This window comes from Glycine soja, chromosome 12, assembly GCF_004193775.1.
Source record: "Glycine soja cultivar W05 chromosome 12, ASM419377v2, whole genome shotgun sequence".
NCBI classification, from domain to species: Eukaryota; Viridiplantae; Streptophyta; class Magnoliopsida; order Fabales; family Fabaceae; genus Glycine; species Glycine soja.
Genome location: NC_041013.1, coordinates 14,144,993 through 14,158,418, shown reverse-complemented (window position 1 = coordinate 14,158,418; position 13,426 = coordinate 14,144,993). Strand labels below are relative to the sequence as shown.

General features: G+C 38.1%; 1 protein-coding gene across 1 annotated transcript; it reads left to right on the top strand.

Annotated features, from left to right (window-relative positions):
• The first annotated feature begins 8,436 nt into the window (after positions 1–8,436).
• On the top strand, positions 8,437–12,000 carry LOC114378790 (transcription factor SRM1-like). The gene is made up of 3 exons (XM_028337411.1): positions 8,437–8,623; positions 10,799–11,213; positions 11,967–12,000. The coding sequence occupies exons 1-3, from the start codon at positions 8,437–8,439 to the stop codon at positions 11,998–12,000; spliced, it is 636 nt and encodes a 211-aa protein (XP_028193212.1).
• The last annotated feature ends 1,426 nt before the right edge of the window (positions 12,001–13,426 follow it).

The following is a 13,426-nucleotide window of genomic DNA, read 5'->3' as shown; positions in this document are numbered from 1 at the left end:
TATTTCATTGTCTGTCCTCCCTGGCCTTAGTGCTGCAATTTGAGGCCATCTGAGAAGAAGAAAAAATAGAACATCCATGTCAATAGATCTAGGTGCACTCAATCACAAGAAAAGAGGTATCCATGGGCCAAGAATCAGAGACTAATAAAATCATGAAAAGAAGGATGGTTAGATTTACCTGTTCCCTAGCACTGCATGAAGTTCAATGATGACATTTTCCTCCTCTTTTGAAAATGTACCTATCTTCAAATTAGGCATTAAATAATTGATCCACATCAGCCTGCAGGTTTTGCCACACCTCTGCAAACCTGCCAATAAAGGACATTTAGAGTTTTCTTCCCTTGATTTTTATGGTAAATGGGTTGGTATAGACTATAGAGTGTTGATGTACCTGCTTGCTTAGGAACTCAAGTCTAATATCCTAAACCGTACTTAGTAATATGCCTAACAAGTTTTTCATCTTCTTCTGGTGACCAAAGACCCTTACTAAATAAGCTTTTGTTTGTAACAGCAAAAGTGCCTTCCCATTTTGTATTGTGGTTTTTTCCCATTGCATTAATAAGGGATAGAAGATCATAAGAGAAAGAATATGAAAGGGATAGCAAAAATTTGGAGTCACCCGTGTCTGGATCGGTCGATGAGGGATCAACACAACTCCCCTTTGTGCTGACACAAGCGGCTGAGGGACGAACCTTAGGCTTCGGAGGTAGTGTAAGTCCCTGTGAATGGATCTGTGATTGCAATTGGGACTGCATCTGGCTTAAGGATCACATCAGTTGTTGAGTCACTTTTTCTGTGATCGACTCCTCCAGCTGCTCAAGTTCTTCTGGAGCCATGGAGAAAGAAGTGCGAAAGGTCTGTGGAGCCAATCCAAAGTATTGCTTGATGGTCACACCGGCTCTAGCAGCACGCACATGACCAGGGTGTTCTGGTAGCCCAATAGCAGCAGCGAGGACATCCTCACGTCCATGGGGGACAAAGGAACCCTGTGACGCTTGCTCCTTCAAAGAATCCTGTACAGAACACATATATTTGTTTAGTCATTCACAAAATAAACAAAGATAATTATAATTTTTAATTGAAAATGACTTACAATCTTTTCAGCAATTTCCTTTGCTGCCTCAGATGTCATTTGCCCATTTTTCTTGGTGCGGGCCATCTTCCACTTCACGTGTTGTCTGATGGGAGATGGAGGGTCAATCACGACCTCAGTGCTCCGAATTGAGCAGCTTCCTCCAGTTTTTTCTTTGTCTTCTCAGCCATCAGCTTTTGTTCTAAATATTCATAACCCCCACGAGACAACACGTAGGGGCGGTGTTTTGCTTTTGGATGGCCTGCGCCTTTTTCCGCACATCTTGCAAAAATCGAACATTAATGAAACTCATTATTACAATGTATTATAAGAACTGAATTTTTAGTGGAAAACAATTAAAATGACAAAGTACATACCTCTCACGAGGGGTCTCTGTGGGTCTGACAAAACTGGGCCCATTTCTCCTTGCTAATGCCGTATTTTTCACAAACAGTGTCATCCACACTGTCCTTGTCGGCTGCAAGTGCCCATTTCCTCATCAAATCAGATTTAAACTGTCTCCACTGCTCCCCGACATTCTGAAGTATTTTCTTCTTTGTCCTACCGTCAGATGCTTCAGGGATATCAAATTCAGCCTGATAAACAATAAATTAGGTTTTATTATTAGTAAATTATAAATTTGGGCTAATAAAGAAAATGAAAGATGAAAACTAAAATACCTGAATATCCTTCCATATCAAATCCTTCTGAGCGGCAGGGACTTCTTTCCAAGTCTCGTATGTCACGTCGACCTTATCACGAGTGACAATCTCCAAATATGTTCTTAATTTCGTCTTGTGGGGACCGTTGACCTTCCCGGTCGTAGGATCGATGTGGACCATTGGTCTCTTTGCCCCAAGTGGTCTAGTGGCCAAGGATCATAGCCGTGTGGCTTTACATGTCCGCTTCAAGGTAGACGGAGACTATTATGCTACTGCAGGAGGAGGAGGAGGAGGAGGAGGAGGAGGAGGAGGCGAGGCAGGTGGAGTAGCCATGGGCCTATAAAGAAAAAAACTTGAGTTAGTTAACATTAACAAAAAAATGAATTATTTATGTAAATGAATGTAGTTAACTGAAATACATAATAAGAAAATTACATTAGACAATGTTAATTAAGTCTCCTTCATCATGATCATTACGATTAGCATGAACGTCGTCAGCTTCTTCTTCTTCGACGACGTTAGGGGTTATTTGTATGGACAAAGGACTAACATAACTATGAATGTATGAATCATCATCTTCTACATTAACACCAATTGTTTTCCCGTGTAGAACCACAAACCACCTTTCATCACAAGGGTCTTGAACATAAAATACTTGTTTAGCTTGTTCTGCCATGATGAAAGGGTCATTCTGGTAAGCTAGTTTCTTTAGGTCTACCAATGTAAATCCTACATCATCGATCCGCACACCGGTGTTGCTGTCAACCCATTTACATTTGAAAATACAAACAGTAAATTTGACATAGTTAAGCTCCTAAATTTCATCAATAAACCCAAAGTAAGGGATGGAAGCTACACAAGGATTGTCATCATGTACACTTGCGAAGTGTTGAGATTCAGCCCTTAGGGTGACCCCACTATTTTGCGTTGTACTTTTCTCGTCTTGTGCTTTTGTATAAAAGGAATACTTGTTTATGTCGTATCCTTGCCAAGTTATAACATTTCTTTTAGGCCCATCTGCTAGCTTTCTTAATGTTTATGAAGCATTTTCATCAACAAAGATTGTATCTTTAAACCAATCAGAGAAAGTCTTGTTATGCTTTTTCATGACCCAGTTCTTTGACATTTTTGGATTATTTTGTTTGACTAAAGCTTCATGTTGAAGTATGTATGGAAAAACTTCATTACTGTTGTTCAACACATACAAGTGAGCTTGTAACAAATCTTCAGACTTGGAGTTATAACATGCAGTCCTCTTCAACCCTTACCACCCACTCTGTCGTCATGGTAAGACTTAGGAAGCCCAATAGGTTTTGCCTTTTCAATGTACTCTGAACAAAACTCAATGGCTTTTTCTTCAATGTACCTTTCAACAATAGAAGCTTTCGGACGATGTAGATTCTTGGTATACCCTTTTAAGATCTTCATGTATCGCTCAACTGGGTACATCCGCCGCAAATAAATAGGACCCCAACATTTGATTTCTCAGACCAGATGAACAATTAAGTGAACCATGATGTCAAAGAAAGTAGGAGGAAAATACATCTCCAATTGGCATAATGTAATTGCAGCCTCATTTTCCAGGTCATCAAACATGACAGGATCACAGACATTGCTACATATGGCATTGAAGAAAAAGCACAGGCGAGTTATGGCTAACCTGACTTTGTTAGGAAAAATGTCTCATATGGCCACGGCTAACAATTGTTGCATCAACACGTGACAATCGTGAGACTTTGACAAAAACTGATCTTCTCCTTTTTTGACAAAGTATGACAACCTGGAGGCAAGTATATTTTTTTCCCATCAGACCTTGGATGCAACTGCGATCGTATGCCCAACTCAGCTAGATCTTGATGGGTATTCAAACCATCTTCCGTCTTACCTTGAATGTTAAGGAGCGTCCCAATGACACTATCACATACATTTTTCTCCACATGCATAACATCAATACAATGCCTAATGTCAAGGTCAGACCAGTACGGAAGATCAAAGAAAATCGACCTCTTCTTCCATATGCAACTCTTACTTTTTTCCTTCTTTTGGGTCTTTCCAAATATAGTATTCAAGTGTTCAACCCGCTGTAAGACCTGTTCACCAGTCAATGGTATCAACGTTGTTTCGTGCTCTTAACTTCCATTAAATGCTTTTTTCAATCGCCTGTAAGGGTGATGAGGTTTTAGAAAACGCCGATGCCTAGTGTAAACTATTTTTCTACCACGTTTCAGTTGTATGTAGCTTATGTCTTCTTCACAGATGGGGTATGCATGATGACCCTTAACACTGTAACCGCTCAAATTCCCATATGCTAGAAAGTCATTAATGGTACAAAAAAGCATTGCACACATTTGAAAAGTCTCATTCCGAAACCCATCAAACACTAAAACCCCCTCGTCCCGTAACTTTTTCAGGTCTTCAATCAACGGACTTAGATAAACATTAATGACATTTCCTGGTTGTCTTGGGCTCAATATCATCATGGACAACATCATGTATTTTCACTTCATGCACAACCAAGGAGGCAAGTTGTAAATTACTAGTAGAACTGGCCATGAACTGTGTTGAGTGCTTAAATTGCCATATGGATTCATTTCATCACTGGCTAGTCCAAGCCTAAGATTTCTTGCCTCTTTGCCGAAATCCAGAAACAAACAATCTATCTTCTTCCGCTGGGAGCAATCAGCCGGATGACGAACCATTCCATCGCAGTTTTTACCATTTGCATGCCATGTAAGGTCTTTAGCGTCGTCTCCATTAGCAAAAAGACGCTTAAACCTTGGAATGATCAGTAGATACCACAACACCTTCGCTGGGGGGGCCTTCTTTGAGTTTTCATCACTACTACACTCCTCATCATCCTTGACTTTGTACCGTGATACCCCACACCTAGGGCATTTGGACATTTCTTCAAATTCATGTCTGTATAGTATGCAATCATTGGGACAAGCATGAATCTTCTGATACTCCATACCCATTGGACACAATATCTTCTTGGCCTGATAGTAACATTTAGGCAACGTGTTTTCCTCTGGAAGCATATCGTGCACTACTTGAAGTAGTGAACTAAAGCTTTTGCCACTCCACCCATATCTGGCCTTCACATTAACCAGACTTAACACCGCCGACAACAGGGGTTATGTGCACTACTTGTTGCACCCCAGATACAAAGGCTTCTTTGAATCACTTTGTAATGTATCATACATAGGGGCATGTGCTTGCTGAAAAGACTCTTGTCCAAGGTCACAAATCATATCTTCCAAGCGATCTCCCATTTCTACATCAAACGGTTCAGATTAGGGCCCACCCTGCATGTTTGTCATTTCACCATGCCATATCGATGTTGTATAATTCCTCTTAATTGCATCACACAACAAATGGTCTCGTATGTTGTCGACTTTTTGCCGTCTCCCGTTCAAACAATTTATGCACGGACAAAAAAACTTCCCATTTTCATCCGATCGACTTCTTTCTGAAGCAAATTATAGGAATTGTTAAGGATGATTGGGTGTTAGAAAACGGCGATGCCTATTGTAGACTGTTTTTCTTCCATGTTTTAGTTGTATGTAGCTTGTGTTTTCTTCACAGATGGGGCATGCATGATGACCCGTAACGCTGTAACCGCTGAGATTCCCATATGCTGGAAAGTCATTAATGGTACAAAAAAGCATTGCACGCATTTCGAACGACTCATTGTGACATGCATCAAACACTACAACCCCCTCGTCCCACAACTTTCTCCGATCTTCAACCAACGAACTTAGATAAACATCAATGTCATTTCCTGGCTGTCTTGGGCCTGATATCATCATAGACAACATCATGTATTTTCGCTTCATGCACAACCAAGGAGGCAAATTGTAAATTACAAGCAGAACTGGCCATGAACTGTGTTGAGTGCTTAAGGTCCCATATGGATTCATTCCATCACTGGCTAGTCCAAGTCTAAGATTTCTTGGGTCTTTCCCGAAATCCGGATACAAAACATCAATCTTCTTCCACTGCCAGCAATTAGCCGGATGACGGACCATTCCATCAGAAATCCTTCCATTTGCATGCCATGTCAGGTCTTTTGAGTTGTCCTCATTAGAAAAAAGACGCTTAAACCTTGGAATGATTGGAAGATACCGCAAAACCTTCGCTGGGGGGTCCTTGTTGGAGTTTTCATCATAACTTCTTTCCTCTTCATCCTTCACTTTGTACCGTGAAGTCCCACAGATAGGGCATTTGGACATTTCTTGGAATTCATGCCTGTACAGTATGCAATCATTGGGGTAAGCACGAATCTTCTGATACTCCATACCCATCGGACACAATATCTTTTTCGCCTTATAGTAAGTTTTAGGCAATGTGTTGTCATCTGGAAGTAGATTGTGCACTACCTCAAGCAGTGAGGTGAAACTTTTGTCACTCCACCCATACCTGGCCTTCATATTAACCAGACTTAACACCGCAGACAACAAGGTTAACGAATTCTTGCACCTCGTATACAAAGGCTTCTTTGAATCACTCTACAATGCTTCATACACAGGGACATATGCTTGCTAGAAAGACTCTTGTCCAAGGTCACGAATCATGTCCTCCAAGCGATCTCTCATTTCTACATCAAACGGTTCAGATTGGGACCCACTTTGCATGTCTGTGACTTTCACCATGCCATATCCACATCGTGTAATTCTTCTTAATCCCATCACACAATAGATGGTCTCGTATGTCGTCCAGTAGTTGTCGTCTTCCATTCAAACAGTTGATGCAAGGACAATAATATTTTCCTTCTTCATTCGGTCGACCTCTTTCTGAAGCAAATTGCAAGAATTGCTCAATGCCATCCTCATATTCTTGGCTTATGCGACTTTCATTCATCCAACTTCGATCCATCTAAGCAATTCCATGCATGAAAATCTCACTTTTTATTTATAGGTGTGGCCCTATCCCATTTAGGAAGACTGTCTTTTATGTTAGCTTCAAATGTCAGGGTTACCATTATTTAGAAAAATTTGACTAAATTTTGGCAGCATTTCGCATTGGTCTCCAAGTACACGACATGACATCGGTGAAATGAATTTCCTGATAATCAAGTATGCACTCAGAGAACAACTTGAAATGCATCGAACCGAAATTTCATCAAATTAATCAAAATAATAATAACCTTGACGAATGAATCTAACATAAAAATACCAGTCTCCCCAAACTGTCCAAACGGACAATTCAAGACTAAATACAATGACTAATGCAAACTATCCGCAAGAATCATTGCATTCAATCTCAAACGGGAATCTAAGGTTCACTCAGCATGAATAAAAATTGTTTATATAGCAAATTACATTCATGACATAAAAGAACATACAAAAGGTAAATTTCAATTACAAACAAATATCAGAATCAGCAATTGTTTATGCAACTAATTTGAATGGGGAAATTTTTAGGCGTTTTTGTTCTTATCATACTCATTTCATTTGTTGCAACGGAAAGAGCTGGTCTCAAGTTTGCTTTCACTCATTTCAATACTGAAAATGAGGATGGAATCAAGAGCAAACCCTACATATTTCTCCTGGGACTACTAATGAGTCAATATACCCTAATTGGGTATGATGCATCAGCTCCATATGGTACATCTTTTCTACTCTTTTTCTTCCTTAAATTCCACATAATTTATATGGCTTGGAAAGCTTTTAGAAATTTTCCTTGCTCATGCTTTCCACTTTGTTAATTGACGGAGAAGTCATTAAATGATTTACTACAAATTTGCATTAATTTTCAGACAGAGGAAACAAAGGGTGCTGATAGAAATGGACCAACACGAATAATCAGCGCTGTTGGGATATCTATTACAGTTGGATGGGGTTACATAATATACATTATCTTTGCAGTTACTAGCATCCCTTACATTTTGAGTGAAAGTAATGATGCTGGTGGCTATGCCATTGCTGAAATGTTTTATCAGGCTTTCAAGACAAGATATGGAAATGGAATTGGGGGTATTATTTGCTTGGTATTGATCTCTGATTCTCTTATCTCTCTTCATATATCCTCTATGTTCTGTAATTCTTCTCTCTGTTTCTCTATCCTCCATCCTTGCCACCTAAATTCTATATTAGAGACTATGGGAGCAGTGCCCATTGATCATTAAAAACCAGCTCAAAAAAACCTGGTGGGGTAACAAAATCATGTCAAAGCTCTAAGGTTCTATTTTGTTTTACGTTGCTTTTAAGGAATCTGGTAATTCTAAAGAGCAACAACAAGAGTTATCTAATGCACTGCATGTGTAGTCAAGGAAAAGGTGGTGTAAAAAGAAAGAAGCCCAACAGGATGGCAGTTAAAGTCATTTCAGAAAGGGAGAAGGTGGCCATTACCGAGAAGCAATGTGAACTAATAAATCAAATGGGCTTGATCCACGGGGGTGACATCCAGCAGATGATGGGAATGATGGTAGACATGGAGAAGAGAGATAATAAGTTGGCAGCTGAGAAGGGAGAAAATACTCTTAATCATGATAATACTTTCCTATAATTGCAGAGGACTGGGCAGGGGGATTAAATGGGCTGCTATTAGAAAGCTCAACCTAAAGCATAAGGTGGATCTTGTGTGCATACAGGAAACAAAGAAGGAGAACTTTACCAAGATTATCTGCCAAACCATATGGGGGGATTCTAATGTCTCTTGGGACAGTGTTCCCTCAGTCCACACATCTGGTGGCCTGTTTGCATGTGGAACAACTCAGTTTTTGAGGTGGACAGGAGGGTGAAAGGCAGAAATTTCTTAATTCTTGTAGGGAGATGGACTAACGATAATCTGAGGCTGTTCATTGTCAATGTATATGCTCCATGTGATCTTGCTGGGAAGAGAGCTATGTGGGAAGAGTTGAGGCAGTTAAGAGCTTCTAACCCTGAGGGTTTATGGTGTTTCCTTAGGGATTTCAATAGCATTAGAAATCAGGAAGAAAGAATAGGCTCATCTTAAAGGATTGTGGGCACATATGATAGTTCTGGTTTCAATGAATGGATATCTGACATGGAGCTCCAGGAAATTAAAAGCTTTGGTAACAGGTTTACTTGGTTTAGGCCAAATGGATCTATTAAGAGTAGACTTGACAGGTGTTTGGTTTCAGAACAGTGGCTATCTAATTGGCCTGATTCTTCACAACATGTAATCCAAAGGGATTTTTCAGACCAGTGCCCAATTATTTTGAAAACAGATATGGTGGACTGGGGTCCTAAGCCCTTTAGGGTGATGGATTGGTGGCTCAAACACAAAGAGTATCAAAGAAAGATGGGAACAACATATTTGACTGTCATTTGCAGACTTTTCCAAGAGTATCAAACACAAAGAGTATCAAAGAAAGAAGGGAACAACAGATATGCACAACAATTCCTAGCATTTGCTTATAATGTAGGCAACTGACATATTTGACTATCATTTGCAGACTTTTCAACCAAATTTCAAAATAGTTTTATCTACTGCTAAAAATTGATCAGAACCTAAACAATTTAGAACTAGACAAATATTTGCCAGGTCTAAAAGCATTCTTCCCATGGACCAATTTGAAAAGAACAAAATTATGTTACACAACAATTTGCTCCATACCAAGAAGCAATTATAAAATAAGAAGGCTAACAACATACTCTCACATTTTTTTCAACACATTCTCCAAATTTAAGCGAGTCTCACAAAGCGATGTAGACCTCACCCCCTATTTTTTCGTTTTCTAAAAATCCCTTTTAAGGGTTACTTCATCATACATTAAGCATGTTGTCCCATAACAAGCTTTTCTTTTTGTTTGTGTTTTTCTTCTTTCTTCCATTGTTTTTCTTTTTGTCTGCTTCTTCTTCATCATTTCTTCAAACGTTCCTCATCTCCTTTTCTCTCTTCTTATTGTCAGTGCAACTGTTCTTGTTCTTCATGCATTCAATGTGTCTTGTGCTTTGATTATTCAAAATTTCAAAATTTGGCTCTCTGTTTTTTTAGAATTTAGTTCTCTGGTCTTTTAGAATTTCAGAATCATGTTGTTCATGCTTTATTGCTTTTTTTAGTAAACCTATAATGTTGTTCCCAATTCCTTTTCTCTGGTGTTGCTTTGTTTCTGATTAATAATATATGTTTTCTGCCTTCCAAAAAAAAAAATTGAGTTACACAATATTTTTATCTTTGAATTGAACAATATTCTCAAAGAAAGAAAGATGAATAAAGATAGAAGGCCAAGCTAAAGTTTTGTCTAATCAGGTAAAGGAAGGAAAATATTTGATCAGGTAGAGGAATTGGAATGAATTCTGCAGCTCCTGTAGTTACATGGTGGGTGGCTTGACAATCTGAAAACCATTCTTGAATAGAAAACCCTTCAAGGCTGTGAAAAAGGGTTGAGGTGTGTGCTTTTGTTGGGATATGCTTGGAAATAGATTTTTAAGTTTTTACTACTTGACTGTCAATTGAATCAGTTAAATGGTGTGAAAGACAAACTTATGTTGGTTAGTTACAGTGTCAAAAGCCTAGGAGTGGTTTTTGGTTGTAGCTTTGGCTTTACATGTTTTTCAGGGAATTACTTACTAATCACTCTGATAAAAAAAAATAAAAAAGAAAAGGCGTAGCAAATTAGAAATACATCAACTGAAGGGAGTCTACAGTAGATTTTACTATTGAGGTATGTTGAACTGAGTTTCTAACTAGGGTTTTGATCAAACTATTGAGATTGGACATGTTTTGCAACAATCTCTTCTATGGTTATCACTATAACATTTTAATTACATTCTTGTCTTTCTGAAATTTTAATCTTAGAAGTCTTAGTGATGCAGGCTGGGCCTTGAGCCCTTGTTTATTGCTGTTAGTCTTCAGGGTTGATGGCTTTGATTTTTGATTGATGTAGCAAGAATACAAAACAAAGTATGAGGGTGTTGAATGTGTTCAGTGGAAGTGACGTTTACTGCAGTTATAGGTTGTAGTTATGGTGGTGGAAGGACATATTTTTGTGGTCCTATGCAGTTAAAATTGTTCTTATCAGCAGAGCTATGGATAATTTGGATTTTTTTTAAAGTATGGAATATAGCAATTTGAATGCTCTTGTTGTGCATTATAGTCTTCTCGTTTTTTCTACTTTGTTTGTTTATAACTGTGGATGAAGTTGGTAGTAGCTCTGAGTGGAGCACAGAACAGGATAAAGCATTTGAAAATGCCTTGGCAATTCATCCTGAGGATGCTTCAGACCGATGGGAGAAGATTGTGGTTGATATACCGGGGAAAACCTTGGAAGAGATTAAACACCACTATGAGCTCTTGGTTGAAGATGTTAACCAGATTGAATCTGGTTGTGTGCCTTTACCATCTTATAATTCTTCTCCAGAGGGCTCAACAAGCCATGCTAGTGATGAAGGAGCTGGCAAGAAGGGAGGCCACTCTTGGAATAGTAACAATGAATCTAATCATGGAACTAAGGCTTCAAGATCAGATAAGGAACGGCGAAAGGGTATTGCATGGACAGAGGATGAACACAGGTTAGTTTATCTTTGCTTCAATATTTAGAAAACATATATATATTCTAGTGTATGTCATTGTGAACAGCACAAGGCAGGTTCGATTGTACTGTGGAAGAGGCAATTCTGACAGGAAGCTTACTTGTTACCTCTTTTGTTCATGCTTCATGATTTCCAAAAGTTAAATTGTAAAAAATGCTAAGTTTTATTTGAGCTGAGGGACTTAAAATGAACATTTTTCGAATTTGAGGGACTAAAAACATAATTAAGCCTATAGTTAAAATATCATAGCACCACTTTTCTATTGTTTAAAACAGTCCTATTTAGCAAGACAATATATAATTTTCTTTTCCTTTTACTAGGTTTGATCATCATCCCTATTATACACAAATATCTGCAAGAGCCTATGAACTTATTTTTTTTATCAGCAAAGATAATATTTTATAAATATGGAAAGGAGTACCAGAGGTACTATAATACAACAGTATGAGTACCATAGGAATGGTTCCAGAATCAGACAGAACTAGTCTGAGAGGGAACCATTATATGGGTACTAGTAAATATACATGTATTAGTCATAAAGTTTCTATCCTCTACTGATGCAAAAGCCCTGTCTAATGCTACTTGACCATTGATTAAAAGGGAAGCACTATAATGGGCATTAATGCTTACCTCGAGCAAATGGCTGAGGCTTCTGATCTGATTTCTTTGGAGACGACTGTTCACTTCGCCATATCAAATTAGAAAAAGAACTTATTGTGGAAAACGTTGCAGGTACAACTTTAGACAAGATAGCTCCCAATCCTGAAATATGAAGTATAAACCCTTCAAAATTCTAATTCCAACCGAGCAAGTGAAACTCAAAGGTGGAAACATATCTTGGCCCCTTTATATAGAGATTCATCAAAGATCATATAAAGTATAAACACACTCATACAAATTGTGTTTCGCTATGATTTCCAACATTAGTGTCTTTTATTTCCTTTATTTCATCCTAACTCCATTGACATTTAGATAACATCCATTAAGTACAACCCCAAGTGTGTGCTTGACTATGTGGTTCATGTTTCATACTCTTGCCATTTTAACAAGATCTTACAATGTAATGCTCTGTTTGGACAAAATGTAATGAAAAAAAAATATTTATTTTATGAAAAATAATTAATCTAACTACAAATAGTTCGAGAGGCAGAAAATGTTTGATTAAGCTTTCTCTTTCTGACTGTAAATTAAAATTTTAGGGGGGTGGAGTGTGTTTGTATTTTTGGCAGAAAATGTTTGATTAAGCTTTCTCTGTTAGTTACTTACACCATTGACCGAAATCATGCCATAGTAAAATAACATGAAGGTTCAATCCAGAAATCAACTGGATAGGGAAAGAGGCACTCACAAGTCTATAGGCCTTAGACAAAGGTTCTCCTAATCCAACAATTTTTACGAACCCAAAGACTTCCTACCAAGGTAACAAAATGACAATTGGTTAGCCATGTATGCAACCTTTCACAGTAATGTAAAATACACAATATCCAAAATCATACTTAATTATACCTCAAGTTTTTCTCTTTTGGAAAAGATACGGCTAATGAGACGACCGTCTGGCAAGATAACAGTAATCCAAATTACTCGTTCAACATTCCTATAATCCTGCAATCATGAGGTAGTGAGGCACACACAATTCAGTAGTGCTTTTAGAAACAAAGTACAAGAAATCCTCCTACCAAATCAATAAAAAATTATAAGGGTAATGTACCCACACACAGGACAAAAAAGGCACAGCAAAGAAAGGTTATGGTAACAGTATATATAAATAAGAGAAAGAAGGGATCAATAACCAGTCAGATTAACTTGAGCTATAGTTTCTATTGGAAGAAAAAGTGGCTGGTTTGTAGTGAGAGAAGCCCTTTTTAGACGAAAAAATATTTGTACTCTCAAATTGATATAGTATTAGATTATTAGAGAGGTATCAGAGAGACATGATTAGACACAAGAGAATTGCGCATGCAAACTAGATTGTTTTCTTTATATGTTTTTATTTTCTGAATTAAACCTGAAAAAAAGGTTTAATCGTATCATTGTAAGTACCACACCAGCTTGTGCTTCTATTTTATAAGCTGGGAGATAACAAATGAAGCATTACAAGCAGGATTTTGTCTTTCCTGCCGAGCAACCACTATAGAGATAACTCACCTAGTAGAAATTATTGAAATGCTATTTGTGCCCCTGCATTGAAAAAT